At 31.4% G+C, this 14,831-nt stretch overlaps 1 protein-coding gene across 1 annotated transcript; it reads left to right on the forward strand.

The window, feature by feature from the left end:
* Nucleotides 1-8,590: 8,590 nt before the first annotated feature.
* Nucleotides 8,591-12,132, forward strand: LOC127700275 (muscarinic acetylcholine receptor M3-like). Its single transcript, XM_052203694.1, has one exon. It carries the CDS (start codon nucleotides 8,787-8,789, stop codon nucleotides 10,215-10,217), a length of 1,431 nt encoding a protein of 476 aa, XP_052059654.1. The 5' UTR covers nucleotides 8,591-8,786; the 3' UTR covers nucleotides 10,218-12,132.
* The last annotated feature ends 2,699 nt before the right edge of the window (nucleotides 12,133-14,831 follow it).

Here is a 14,831-nt window from a genome sequence, read left to right on the forward strand (position 1 = left end):
TGCGAAGTTCGAACTCACTACCTCAGTGTTGTCAGACTAGTGATATTGTAGATGAACTGCATAGACCACTCGGTCATTGTTCCCCTAAATAAAAGGAGATGTAGGGTATATGTCAATGACAAAAAAAACGTTTATAATCTACCATGCAATCAAAATCAGTTAAGGTGGTACCCAACACCTTGACTAATATTAATTTGGCTCGTTTAATTTTCATAACATTTTGACAAAATGTTTACTTTGACTCTTTGACAAAAATATAAAAATTTCAAAAAATTTCAACCAACCACTTTATCAGAAAAATTTCATTGGTTATATAGCAGTTTGACAAATACTAATTTTGATCATTGAGAAGCTTAATATTTCCTTAACAATACAACGTAATTAAAACGTTTAGCTGATTTTTAAAGAGTTATCTCCCTGTAGTGTTAGGTACCACCTTAACTCTAAAATAAATGTATAACAGATAACAAAAACCACAAAACAAATAACAAATTACACCATATTAAATAATGCTTGCAGTTACTGAAAGCAAGCTCAAAGTATTCAATTTACTGATAAGAATTCATGCCATTCTACCCTCAAACTATGCAGAAAAAACAAAAGAAATCTTATAGTGTTGTTCAACAGATTAGCGAATATATTATGTGTATATGTTTATCTCATAAATACTAGACTCGGTGACTGAACAATATCAGTACAATTATTTTTTTTACCGATTAATGGTATCTAAATCTCAGCTGTAAAATATTTTTTTGAGTGAAACTTATATAAATATTAATACGTTCCTTTAAATCCAAGACGTCATTCCAAACAATATTAAATCAATTGTAAGTACAATATACTATACAGTGGACTGCAACATATTACACAAAAATGTAGTCAACATCAAAAAAGATTACGCAGACAGAAAAATCAATCCAAACAATTACGTAATACGGTGCTCTTTATTATGATTCAGGCACAATGCTCAAAGATTTCATTTATTTGATAAGTTGCTATATGACAAAAATGTAGGATATTCGGCTGCTGTTTGATTTTATTTTCTCAGTGGTTGTTTAACTTTTCAAACGAGAAATTTGAGATGTCAGATATTAACGTACTGATACAGGGGAGAAACTCATACAAATACATATCCAGGAAAATATATTTCAATAACCAAGTACATATACAGGGAGGCACTATTACACATAGAATTAAGGGTCACATTCATACAAATGCACACCCACTTGAGATACTCGTACAAATAAAGATACAGGGGAGACTCTCATATAAAACAGACACATCTATGATACTTATAAAAAAAAGATAAAGGGGAGAAACTTATACAAAAGCAGATACAGGGCAGACATTCATAAGAACACATACAGGGAAACCACTAATAATACAATGTAGATAAAAGTACAGATACAGAGGAGAAACTCATACAAATACATTGGAGACATTCATACAGAACGGATGCAGGCTAGACATTCATAAGAACACATACAGGGAAACCACTAATAATACAATGTAGATACAAGTACAGATACAGAGGAGACACTCATACAAATACATTGGAGACATTCATACAGAACGGATGCAGGCTAGACACTAGTACTAATTCAGATAGAAGGAAGACACTCATACAAATAAAGATACAGCGAGACACTACCAACAATACAGTTACACATTTACAGGGGAGACACTCATACAAATACATATGCAGGGGTGATACTGATACAAATACATATGCAAGGGATGATCCTCATACATATACATATACATGTGAGACACTTACACCAATGCAGATACAAGGGAAACACTCATAAAAATACAGATACAGGAAGATACTCACACAATAATACAGATACATGTGAGACACTCATACAAAATCTACAGATGCAAAAGGGGGGGGGGGGGGCAATCATACAACAACAGATACAGATGAGAAACTCATACAAATACATATATCGATGAGACACTCGTACTAACAACGCGTTTAAAAGTACCATTGAATGTTAATTATCATATCATAGATCAAAAACAGAACTATATTTAACTCTGAGAAATTGTTCTCTCAAAAAGATTTGATTGTTTACTCAATCCAGCCGCAGTCATGATGTCACTTTGAGGTTAGTCATTGTATTTAATTTTCTTTTTAATCGTATTTTGCAAACAGGTTAGTTGAAAACCTCTCCATTTAATTGTTTATACGAATTGAAGTGGGTCTCATTGGGGTCTAAGCGTGACACGTGAAAGTAAAAGTATTGTGCGTGAAAACGGGAAACGAAGTCGGGCGGGACACGTGAAATTACAAGCGTTATTTTTACAATGATAAGTTGGATACGGGAATCTAACAAAACAATAAGCGCGATCCATGATCTCACAACGCAGTTCGACAAGAAGCATCAATTCGGTCAGTATCTCCTGCTATGCAACGGAGTAATGCGATCCAAAATGTGTAACCAGTGTAAAGCCAGGAAATTAATGTCTAATGAACAGATTCATAAGATTTAAACTGTGTATGTAATATCTTTCAGATGGTCTTTATAGTGTCTAACTGTTGCACTTGTCTTCTACATATCATAAATCTTATGTGTTTTCCATAATCTTAAACAAACATGTTTGTTGTTCCTGACACAATATTATGATTGATTTTAAAGACAACTAGGAATGGTTATTCAATAGAGTGATTTCATCGAAACAGTAATGGTTTTACTGGCAATAAATAACATCGTCTGCCGCATCAGGGTCATCTCGGTGTTTTGATCAATGAAAATTCTACATTTCAGGCCATTCATCCGTATTGTTAATTTGCTGTCGAACACATCAGTGTTTCTTTGACATTCAAAAGATGATTTGTTTTTCTTGAATGCCTATACTAAGTGAATGTAGTTTTGTGTATAGAATCTCTATGGTGTAGGAGTATCGCACCTTCGGTTTGCTAGTCTAAATTCCCCTAGAGAGCATGTTGAACGCTTGGTGCGTCTCTAAATTAGTGCAATGTCAAAGTTTACATTTATGTGGTCAAATATGTTATAAGACTGGCAACATTTGCAAAAGTACTCTTTCTAAAGCTGAATTCCGAAAATTAGAATAAATTCCATGACTTCTTCATGTCTTTTTGTCAAAACGACCAATACAATTCTTGCATTAAACATTTATTGAACGACAATAAGTTTGAAGGAAAATCGAGTTTTGTGACTTCTTACTGATACTGAACAGCTGAAGTAAACACTCCCTTTATCTTTTTACAAAAACAAAGATAAATGGTATTATCGTCACTGATTTAGCTACCACTGAATTCATATTTGTAGCTTCTTATTAGAAATAACACTCGTGCCTTGCTTTATGGTACATGTATATGTTGAACTTGAGAGATTCCCAGCTGAAATAATTGTAAAACAGAGAATGATAGAGTTACTTGTAGATAATGGAAAATTATATTCCATAATAAACAAACTAATCTATTAATTACATGACAATATTTCTTTTTTAAATCCAGATGGACTACTTTTATGGAACGTGTTCTAGACATCTGCGGCTTGTCATTTTTATGGCAAGATCATGTTACAACCTACAGATGATAGTAATGCATCAAAAGTCTTTCAATCCAATTTTAAAAATGAGTTCTGCCTTGATCGTCCCTTGGTTATAAACTAAACCAACATTACAATATGCAAATGACGAATCTGAGATGTTCAAAAATAAAGTTTCTAATTGAAACAGACCGCTGTTCATGTATCCAGCAGAGAACAGAATTTGTCATCTTTGTAAGAATACAGTAGGGGATTAGTTTCACTATCTATTCATATGTGAAAATTGAACTAAGAAAAAAATCGTTTCCCACATATTACAGCTTAAATCCAAACGAAATTGAAATAAAAGGAATATTATCAGTATTTCATGTACAGAAAATAGAAATATTGTTATATGTTTTAAAGACAGCTTTGTCAAAAATAAATTGAAAGTTAACAATCTATTGTAGTCTCAATCGTAATTGAAAGTGTTTTCCAAGCTAACAATTATGTTAACTGTTTTGTTATTTAGATCTGTATATTGTTTTGTTTGTTTGTTGTTGGTCAGTTTTTGTATTTATTATCATATTTCTCTTTGTCACAAATGCAATATCGTATTTTTCTAACATTTTGTATAACTGATCGTGTTAAAGGCTATTAAAGAGTCTTGTCTTGTCTTGTCTTGCATTTTCAAAACTCGTTGTTATCTGTTTATTCTTTTTGATGACTCTGTTTTATCACATAATATGAATTATATAATATTTTATTTGACAAAACTTGAAGTCTCAATATAATGATCTTTCCATATAATTCTATTTTTGAACAATTTCTGTTACAGTATTTCTATAATCAAATTTGTATTTTTAACAATCACAATATAAATCCATTCATCTGGGAATATTATTTCAATTTATGAAATTCAGGAATCCAATTTATTTTACACTTCAATTTGTTTAAAATGTTGTTTTTCTAAATAATGTCATATATGTATATTATATCACACTTAATCCAGTTTTCAAAGAAAATTAGCTTATTGCATAATATAATAAAAGTATTCCCTCACATTCGTTTTCTTACATCATAAAATGTCACTTGTTGTTTTTATATTGCCCACCACCAGGGCTCTAGGTCATAAAACTTTACTCAGTACTCGGAGTACAAAATTTGTGCTCGAAACACCAAATCCAGGATTTTGATTGGTTGATTTTTGAGTCTGAGTAAGAAAATCGTGCTCGAAAGTTTTATGACCGCAAGGCCAGTCTAGTTAAGACTTAAGGATGTTCGCACCTCTTGTTTTTTGAATTTTTGCCCGATATTCGGAATCCTCTGCTTTTATCCATGTACTGCCATTAAAAAAATTTCCCCGCTAACCCCTACTTTTCTTTTCATAATTTTATTACATATAGTATAAAAAGCCATATTCGAAAATGCTATAAAATCCTTGTTATTTTTCATATTTTTTTAAAGAAAAAGGGTGCCAATGTTAAATGTATGAAAAGGCTAGAGAGAATTATTTCCCGCCAAATTTTCAATGTCTTATATCTCGAAAACAAGCACACGGACCCTTCATTTTTTTCTGCTTTTTTAGTTCCTTTATATACTATCAATTTATAACAGTCCTTTAAAAAGCTTATTATTTTGAAACAGAATAGCGAACATCCTTATTTACATCACTGGAACTTAAACTTCTCAAAACTTTATATATCTTTTAAATTCAGATCTTTTATATTCATAGGCATGTTACATGTAAATAGGAACCAAATATTATCAGAGACCTTTGAATATTTTAAGGAATAAGCTTTTGAGTGGCAGGTTTAGCAGTTACTTATCTATATGCATGAACATATATTGCCTTGGGCGCCATAAAATAACTTTTAAAATCAACCATTGGTAAACCCCCCTTTTCACATTGACTAATCGTCATGTTATACATTTTTTTTTTGTATTTTACCTTTACCTTCCAACTATAGTTCAAGTTTCTGGTTTCATCTCTTTTACCTAGCTAAACTGAAATCTGTAATATGCATATTAGGCTCCCCAAAAATATTAATAAAGGCACTGAGATTAATGTTTTACAATTAAGATGTTTCTCATAAAGTAATATTTTTATATTCCCAAGTCATGAACATATAAATAAAATTTAGCTGAGGTGGTAATAAAGCAGATTGTTATCCAGATCAACTTCGCCTCGGTTGACAATGTATTTTCAAGGGTTAACAATTTACTCTATCAGATATGTGTTGTATAATTTATTATACATAATTTCTACTACGAAGTATTATTTTCTTTTAAAATTATTGATTGTAGTTTTTTTATTGTTTAAAACGGCGGCTTACATTCAAACAATTGTAACTTCAATTGAGCCATATTTCAGACGTTTTATGAGTGGAATACCACTAGTCCAACTGCACTTTGAAACGTTCCTGTCAAAATGTATTTATTTATATGTCTGTCTTCAAATCAGGAGCCTGTTTTCAATGTTTGTTGTTGGTTGCTGCTAGACATATTTTGTTTTCGTGTATTGTTATGCCCCACCTAGGGGCATTATGTTTTTCGGTTTGTGCATCCGTTCCTTCGTCCGTCCGTCTGTCCCTCTTCAGGTTAAAGTTTTTGGTCAAGTCAGGTTAAAGTTTTTGGTCAAGTTAGTTTTTGCTGAAGTTGAAGTCCAATCAACTCGAAACTTAGTACACATGTTCCCTATGATATGAGCTTTCTAATTTTAATGGCAAATTAGAGTTTTGACCCCAATTTCACGGTTCACTGAACATAGAAAATGATAGTGCGAGTGGGGCATCCGTGTACTATGAACACATTCTTGCTTTAGCATGAATCAGTCTTATGATTTTGTTTCACATTTTATTTGGACGTGGCCTTTTATAGTGTATTATCGGTATGAGATTTGATCATTGTTGAAGGCCGTACGGTGACCAGTAGTTGTTTACATCCTGCGGCTCTTTTCACAACAAATCTTAAGAGTAAAAATGCTCGTAAGTCATACACTTACGATAAATTTTAATCGTAAGATTTTTTGTGAAAAGGGTCGCTGGTCCTTTTGGTCACAGGAGGATAGTTGTCACATTGACAATCAAACAAGATCTCCTCTTTTTTTTAATTTAAAATTACTTATATGGACTGATTGATTGAAGGATGAGCGAATTAGGCTCCTTGGAACCTATAATGTTGTGGCCTTCAAAATGTTTACATCATATCGTTCCACAACTAGAAACCTTGAGATTGTTTGTGTGTATTACCAAATAATTTTTAAACTGATCAAAATATATAATGATTTGCTAAGACAGTATCATGTTTTGGGGTAAATAATAAAGAAATGTGTTAAGAATCGTTCTCCTTAATCTTCATACATGTACTAGAAATCTTATCCTCAAGTGAACCTTATGTATTTGCTAAGATTTCCTACGTTTTATCAATTGATTTTCTTAGTTTTAGTCTGGAGTTACCGAACGTTGTATTTATATCAACTGTTTGCAAACCAAAGCATTAAAATTACACATGGGATTAATATATCATGTTAAACTAGTTAAGGAAGAGATTATCTTGATGAGTTAGTGTATGATAGTGCGTATAAATTTTGTAGATTATAAATGACAGATATTGTATAACAAGATGCATAAATAATATTAAAAATAATCGGGAATTGACTTGTTCTTACTTTTTATTGTTGATTTCATTGATTGATTTTTCTTTCATTAAAGCGGTAAAGTGTTTCTTAATTACTTTTAAGAAATGAATTAAGTGCCAGCTACAAAATGTATTAACAAATTAAACCAGTAGCGTCAGTTACTTAACAACAGAATTGTTTAAAAACAACCATTTGTCAGAAAAACTAATATCATCTATGTATTGCACAATTATAATAAATTTACTGCACTTATCTAATTTACTCAACTTATCTCATTTGAATATTGAAAATGGTTTTGATATTATTTTTCCTTTCTAACTTCTGATTGGTTGATTTTGAAGGCTATGGATATGCGCCCTGTCCAAATCGTGGCAGATTACATGAGTTTCATCAAGTTTATCCCCGTTACACAAATCATAAATATCGCTTGTACTCGTATTATGCAATGAACTGCAGACGATGACTGCAAAATATTGTAAAATTGGACATGTTCTATATGTGCTTGTTCCAAGTCAGTAGTCTGTAGTTCAGTTGTTGTCATTTGTTCCTGTCTGTCATATTTTGTTTTTTCGTAAATTGTTTTGTTATAAATTAGGCTGTTAGTTTTCTCAATTGAATTGTTTCATATTTTCCATGTCAGGGCCTTTTAAAGCCGACTTTACGGTATGGTTTTTTCTCATTGTTGAAGGCAGTACTGTTGCCTGTAATTGCTTACATCCACTTCATTTGAACTTTGGTGGATAGTTGTTTCATTGGCAATCATAATCACATCTCTTTATATATATATATATAGAGTTAGTGTAGAGCACTTTCAAATTATAATTAAATTTAAAATAGATAAAACTTTTTTTTTTATTTGTTATATCATTTAAATAAATACTACATATAAACAGGAACATGTATATATATATATATATACTGTTCCCAGATATACACATCACCTTTTATATTCTTATCCTAATAAAAAACTATGAAATTTAACCATTAAAAGAGTTTTCAGCATTGCTATCGGAAGGAGTGTCAACCGTGTTCATTTGTGTATTTATAGCAAGTCTATTTGCATGTAAAACAATAAATCATATTTATTTTTCTAATTTCAAAAATCGGATTTATATCATTACATATGTTTCTTTTTTAATAATTTAAAGAACCAATTATGGTCATATGTAATTCTTCAAAAATTATTGAATTAAATCGGGGCGGATATGATTCTATTCCACAAATATCAATTAACTTGAAAATTGATAAAGATAGTGTGATTTCAAAAATGTAACACGATCGCGTCTAGAGTTTTTTGAGACGATTTGGATGGATGTGTAGGTATTAATTGCCCAAGCTTAAAAAACTAATATGTCAACGAATGGAAAAGATTGGATATCGTGATAAATACGAGCCTACTCAGAGTCTGTATATAAATCAATATTGTCCTTGTCAGTTTCAGAGAATCAGGATTAACGATAGCTTCGATGCTAATTATGTCTGCTTTTATAATGAAAGCATCGCTACGTTAATACTCATTTTGTGTTGAGAGCTTGGTGGGTTAATATCAATCTACTACTAGTCATATCGATTGTGTTATTATCAGAGATTTGTAGTAGGAATATAAAACACATTGGAAATAATTTCATTGATAGCTATGTTGCATAGAAATGGATCTAGATACTAATACAACAATGGAAATAATACAATACTATCCCGGTGGTGAACATGGAATTGTTCATTTACTGAATAAAAACTCTTCAAAAGTTTTCAAACGTCTTTCTGATGAAAATGAACAAAATCAGAGAAATTGGGAATTTTGGTTGACAGCAGTGCCACTTGTGGCCCTAGTTATTACAACGATTATTGCAAATGGTGGCATATTAGTGATATTTTTACGAAATCGTTGTATTCGAAGATGCAGGAACATTTATATTTTGAGTCTCGCATGTGCTGATCTTCTTCTTGGATTAACGATGCCGTTTTCTATATTACAAACACTAAACAGAGAGTGGGCATTATCACAAGGACTATGTTGGACTTACTTAATGATAAGGTATGCCTTATACTTTGTTGTTTTATTAAGTATGATATTATTAACAGTTGATAGATGGTGGTCAATACATTTTCCCATCTCGTATCGCGTGAAACAGAGCAGGAAAATTGCATGTATACTAGTCGCTTGTTGTTGGATGTCCAGTCTTGTATTACACATTCCTTTAGCCATATGCTGGCAGAGTTTATACGGTGACATTACTCCAGAAAAACTCTGCCATATTCCAAATCAACATAGTCTTGTGATCAACGTTAGTGCCTCAGTACTAGAATATGTCCTTCCAATGGTTGTGCTGATATCCCTCAACATTGGGATTTATTTAAAACTTTTAAGACGTCGAAACAACACGAAGATTAGACGCTCTTTGAGTACGACTGAAACCTATATGTTTGAAACGAGACGAAAAAGCTCGAATGACTCAAATCAAAGTACCAGCAATCCAAATTCTGAAGATGACGTATCTCCTCTACCACCACGCCGTGAATTTAGAAATGTCCGTAGACAAACAATTGTGTATCAAGGAAATAGAAGAAGTACACTTACTGGTAAAAAAGTTATGCGTCAAGGTATGCTCTTGGGAGCGAAAGGGAGAAGCGCTTCAATGGACACTGCTACCCTTATTACTGGATTCAAACTACGACAAATGCAAGGATTTAAAAACTCTTTTCCAACAAGAAAACAAAGTGACGAAGTTGTAAAAGGATATTTGTTGCGTCAAGACAAGAAAGCAGTGCTATGTGTAAGTCTATTGACATTCATTGCGTTTATCTGCTGGACTCCATACTTTATTACAATTATTATAGATACATTTACCAGTATAGACTTGTCACAAACTGTTAAACAAATCGTGTATTGGATTTTAGCAACTAACGCTGCTATTAATCCATTCTTATACGGATTTTGTAATCAAGACTTTAGAAAAGTACTGAAAACATGGACAACGTGTTCAAAATATGAACAATACAAAATTCAAGAAGCTTTAATTTATTGTAAACTTTTGCATAATTGTGAGATAGAAGTACAGAAAGACTTTCCTAGTCAGTGATCGATTGATGGCCACATTCCAGGCAAAAAACAAAGAGGTTATATTTTGTATTCCTTTCATCATGTTTCTATTTTTGTTTCATCAGTCATTTTAACTGAGTAATGAATAATTAACTGTCTTCACGAGTGTCATTGAAAATGATTTCCTCAAACTTTGTGTATTAGTGTTTTCATATCTTACGTTATGTTAGCTTTCCAATTGTGTCAAAGATTTACTTATTTTGTAACAAATATTTTTCGTTTCATGTTCAATGCCAAATTACTTCCCACTTCAATATATTTCGTTTAGGTCAAGTGTGTGTTAAGTGTCTAATAATTATTTCATTTAAGTGCCAATTATTTTGTTTAAATGTTTTAATTAGTTGATTTATATGCCTAATTAAAGTGAATAGCTTACTTACATGCAACAAAATATTGATTTCATTTCACATCTGATATTTATTGCACTATTCAGGCTACGCAAATTTAATTTTTAGTAATAATTTGGTAGAGGAAGATAAAAAAGAGAGAGCAAATTATTATTTCTTTTGCTGAAATCCATTTAAAAAAGTTAAATACGAGATGAAATTTTATTTTGGAAAGAAATTTAGATGATTACAATAAAGATTTTTTTCTTAATTTCTGGAGGACTATAAGATTTTTATATTTCAAAATGTGCAAAATTTGGGCGATTTTTTGGTGGGCATACCATTGAACTAAAGATCAGTTCGGTATTGCCTTACAAATCACGATAGTGCAAAAAAACAACGAAAACGAAATGGCTTCAGGTGCGCGACCTTATCGTTTATAATAATTACATACCTAAATGGAAAGAAGGTGTTTAATATATAATATCTTTAATATCAATGTACGTCTGATTAATTGAACTGTGAAATTAACTAAAGAAAGTGGAAAATACATCTGTTCGGTGTAATATTTGTTCAGCTTTTCTTTGCTTCAGCTGATAGTTCGGCACATCTCCAAATCATAAATAATTGTATACTTGTACTGTCATAACAATTAGTGTACCCCATGTTATTTACACCTCAACATGTGTATTTATCATCTTCTTAATGAAGTTATTATTCTGATGAACCTACAACTGTATATAATTATTCCCGTAATATTTTTTATGAGAGAACAATAAAACTTGCCGAAATTATTTATGAAGTATCTTATTATCCGTATCAGATCAATATTTGATAAATAAGATGTTGCATTATATAGATAGCGATCCTTTAAAGATTAATACGTTGACAGAATTCGATCAATGGGTAAATTAAGTTTACATTCTTGCTGGCGAGAACAGTAAACTTAATTCGTTTCGTAAAAATTGAGTTATTGGCTACGATTTGCTTTTTGAGTACTCGTTCGTTCACTTGTTTGAAATCACCCTTTTTATGTTGTTATCAGCATTTTTCATTTTACATCGAAAAATCTTCATGTTTGTACTCGTATTAAATGAGAATACATTATTTGAATACTGTTCGAAATGTCGAGAATTATTTTTATATTTTTTAAAAATGAATGTTTAAATGTATTTTTTTTTATATGTGTCTTTGTCTTTGATTGTAATGTGTTTGTCGTTAATTAATGTAAACTTTGTCGAAGTTGTTTTTTTTTTTACATGTTGCTAATAATACGTTATTTGCGATCATGCATTTCGTTGCGGAAAAATAATAATACATATTTCTTCAAAATAATTTCCATGACTACAAAACGAATTGCACGACTTTTGTGGGAATATGTATAATTTTGCCGTCGGGAACTGCATGGACACAGATAATTTAAAAGTGTATGTAGAGAAAGATTACATGAATTTAATGAAATGTTGTGTTTAATACGCCTGTGATTGTTTAAGCCAAAATGTGATATTGTGCTGTGCACTACCATTATGTTATTACATTTTACTATGTATGAATAAAAATAGATATTTACTCATTTGTTTTTGTTTTATGGTATTTAAATTTGTAGCGTCATAAGTACAGATTTTTTGCAAATGGGTTTTCTTCGGATGACAACAAATAAAAAAATAAGAATCTACCAACAGGAATCGTCAAAATTACCACATAAACCACCAACACCCGAAGTACAGAAAACGCCATAACCAAAAGGAAAACATAAAAACAAAAAGACCATCCACAAAAACCTTAAAATTATATGATTGAATGGAAAACTAAAAAAATAGTGACGCCAACCCTATTAAAAATATGTGATTAATTTAAAAGATCACGAAGTGTAAGCAGTTGAGGCTCCTCTATTGACGACCTGCAGGTACAAAAAAATGTACGCTAATACAAACGTTATTGAATGTTTGGAAACTGAAATGAAAACTTAACGTGTCCCCTTCAGGTGACACAAAATTTTCAAATAATCCATTAGATTTAAATCATGTACAGTGGGAGATTTTTTTTTTACCGAAATACTACTACTTTCAAAGAACAGGAGAAAACTGCATCAAATTATGAACTAGAAGTATATCGTAATCATATCAGCGTCTGATTAAATATATTCTGACTTAGATAAGTCAGTTACAAGGTCAATAAAAGGGACGTAACAAGGATTAAATCCACAGCCGGAAATAAAAAAAAAGACTGATATAGACATGGTCGAAATAAAACAATCAGAAAAACAACCATCTAAAAACCACACATTGAAAACTTAAGATTGAATACATATATATATATATATTGTTAACCCCATTGAAAACAAGGGACAGGTATATTTAGTATATTGCCTTTTGCGGCATTATGGAATTCAATAAAGCAAAGATCGATCCACTGTATTGGAAATAAACGGTGCTGCAAGTTAAAGCGTAAATATATTGCACTTTTGACGAATTGCACTAAAAAGATCAGACAAAAATATATGGGATGAGGCAAACTTTTTCATTTGATTTACTGCTATACAAATGGATGAAAAACTTTAATCATTTGACAACATTCTCTTGATTATATTTTAAAAATCCGCGAAAAACATCCGGAAACTAGAACACTTATTCTAATTGACATTCCCTGTATCGTGATCTGCTTCGGTAAATTCGTTATTCCAGTAAAAGACTAGATGAATTCATTTCATGATTGATTGAAACTGATTACATTGTTTTAACGATCAAAATTGAATATATGAAATGAATTCGTGGAAACGCCAGTTCCTGCAAAAGATACATGATTCTTATAAAAAACATAAATCAATGCAAGTTCACCTAAAATATGCAAACTAGAGCTTTATTTCGAATTGCTTATTCATTTATTAAACAGGATACTTGGTAATATATGAATATGTTATACCGGTAATTAAAAGATACAAAAATGCATATTTTATTTTTCTCCCAAATAACAATAATGCACAAGACTTTGTAACACGAAATCCAACCAAAACCGAGGGTTGATTAAGGTGCTCCGGAGGTGTCAGGAAGTTCCTGTTCCACCAGAGACACTTGCCGTATTACTTCGGCTTAAATACATTGTTATCATCGATAGCGGTTTGGTAAATTTCTCTTATCTCACACCAAGACATCAATCGCGAAATTCATACACCGTCGGCAAATGCAGATTCTGTAATCCTAAAAGACATAATGTGTTAATTTGAAAGGAAACAATTTTTTTTTTTATCTTTTCACACAACAAGACATTACCAAATTTATAAACCATCAACCTAGTAAATTATATTGCCTTACATTTATCCGTATGTAAAAGTTTTAAATGAAAACAAGGTTGTCAGAACAAGGATAGACAAGAATGTTACCGGTAAAAACAACACAGACATTTAACAAAAATGCCTAAATACAAAATTGAAAACTAAAGCAATATCAATATGATCCTCTTTTAAAATAAACAAGGGGCGAAATCGGTTGTTCCGGAAGTCAAGCAGCTATGTTCTACTAGTGTCACCCGTATTACTGATCATGGTAAGTAAACATTTGTTGATACCTCAATAAAAGAATAGAAGACGACACGTGCACTGTGGCAACGATAAGTGGTCATTTAGACAAAGATGTTCCATAACGAACAACCAAATCAAGATGGCGTCCATTAAACTTCCGAAGGGATAGCTTCAAGGTTACCTTTAGGAACCCTTTGTTTAAAAGCTTTCTTGTAACCAGCATCCCTTAACTTTCAAGCAAATCATTAGAGGAAACTTATATTTTTAACTAATAACACGTTTAGTTTAGAAGAGTTAGATGTTATAGGAATCTTTTTAAGTTTACATTGTGTAAACATGTACATTATGGAAGCTGTAATGCATTTACTCCAAGACAGAGTGGGTAGTATACTATTAAAATTTAATTATGATTATTGATTTTCGTGCATTTAAGTGTAGACTTAATTCCAGTTGTGACCAGATATAGCAGGTACAAATAATTGAGGTAATCAATTTGTTTCAATAAAATCAAGAAATTGTATACCATTTCTTCTTTTTAACTAATTATATACATTTCCTTACATTAATATATAATTGGATAGTATTGGAACATATTCGTGGTTTTTAATGAAAGAAAAGGCGCTGTTGTGTCTTGCATATTATATATGATTCAACATTTCTTTTTTTGATCTATTATTCTAGGGATCTTAGTTGATGACATTTGCATATAATAAAATGGTTCCCTGTAGAGAAGTAATGAAATAATGTCATA

Source organism: Mytilus californianus, unplaced genomic scaffold (genome assembly GCF_021869535.1).
Source record: "Mytilus californianus isolate M0D057914Y unplaced genomic scaffold, xbMytCali1.0.p SCAF_5, whole genome shotgun sequence".
Taxonomy (NCBI): domain Eukaryota; kingdom Metazoa; phylum Mollusca; class Bivalvia; order Mytilida; family Mytilidae; genus Mytilus; species Mytilus californianus.

Excerpts from the sequence above, each read along its gene's own strand:
- LOC127700275 (XM_052203694.1), top strand. The coding sequence starts at position 8,787 with ATGGATCTAGATACTAATACAACAATGGAAATAATACAATACTATCCC.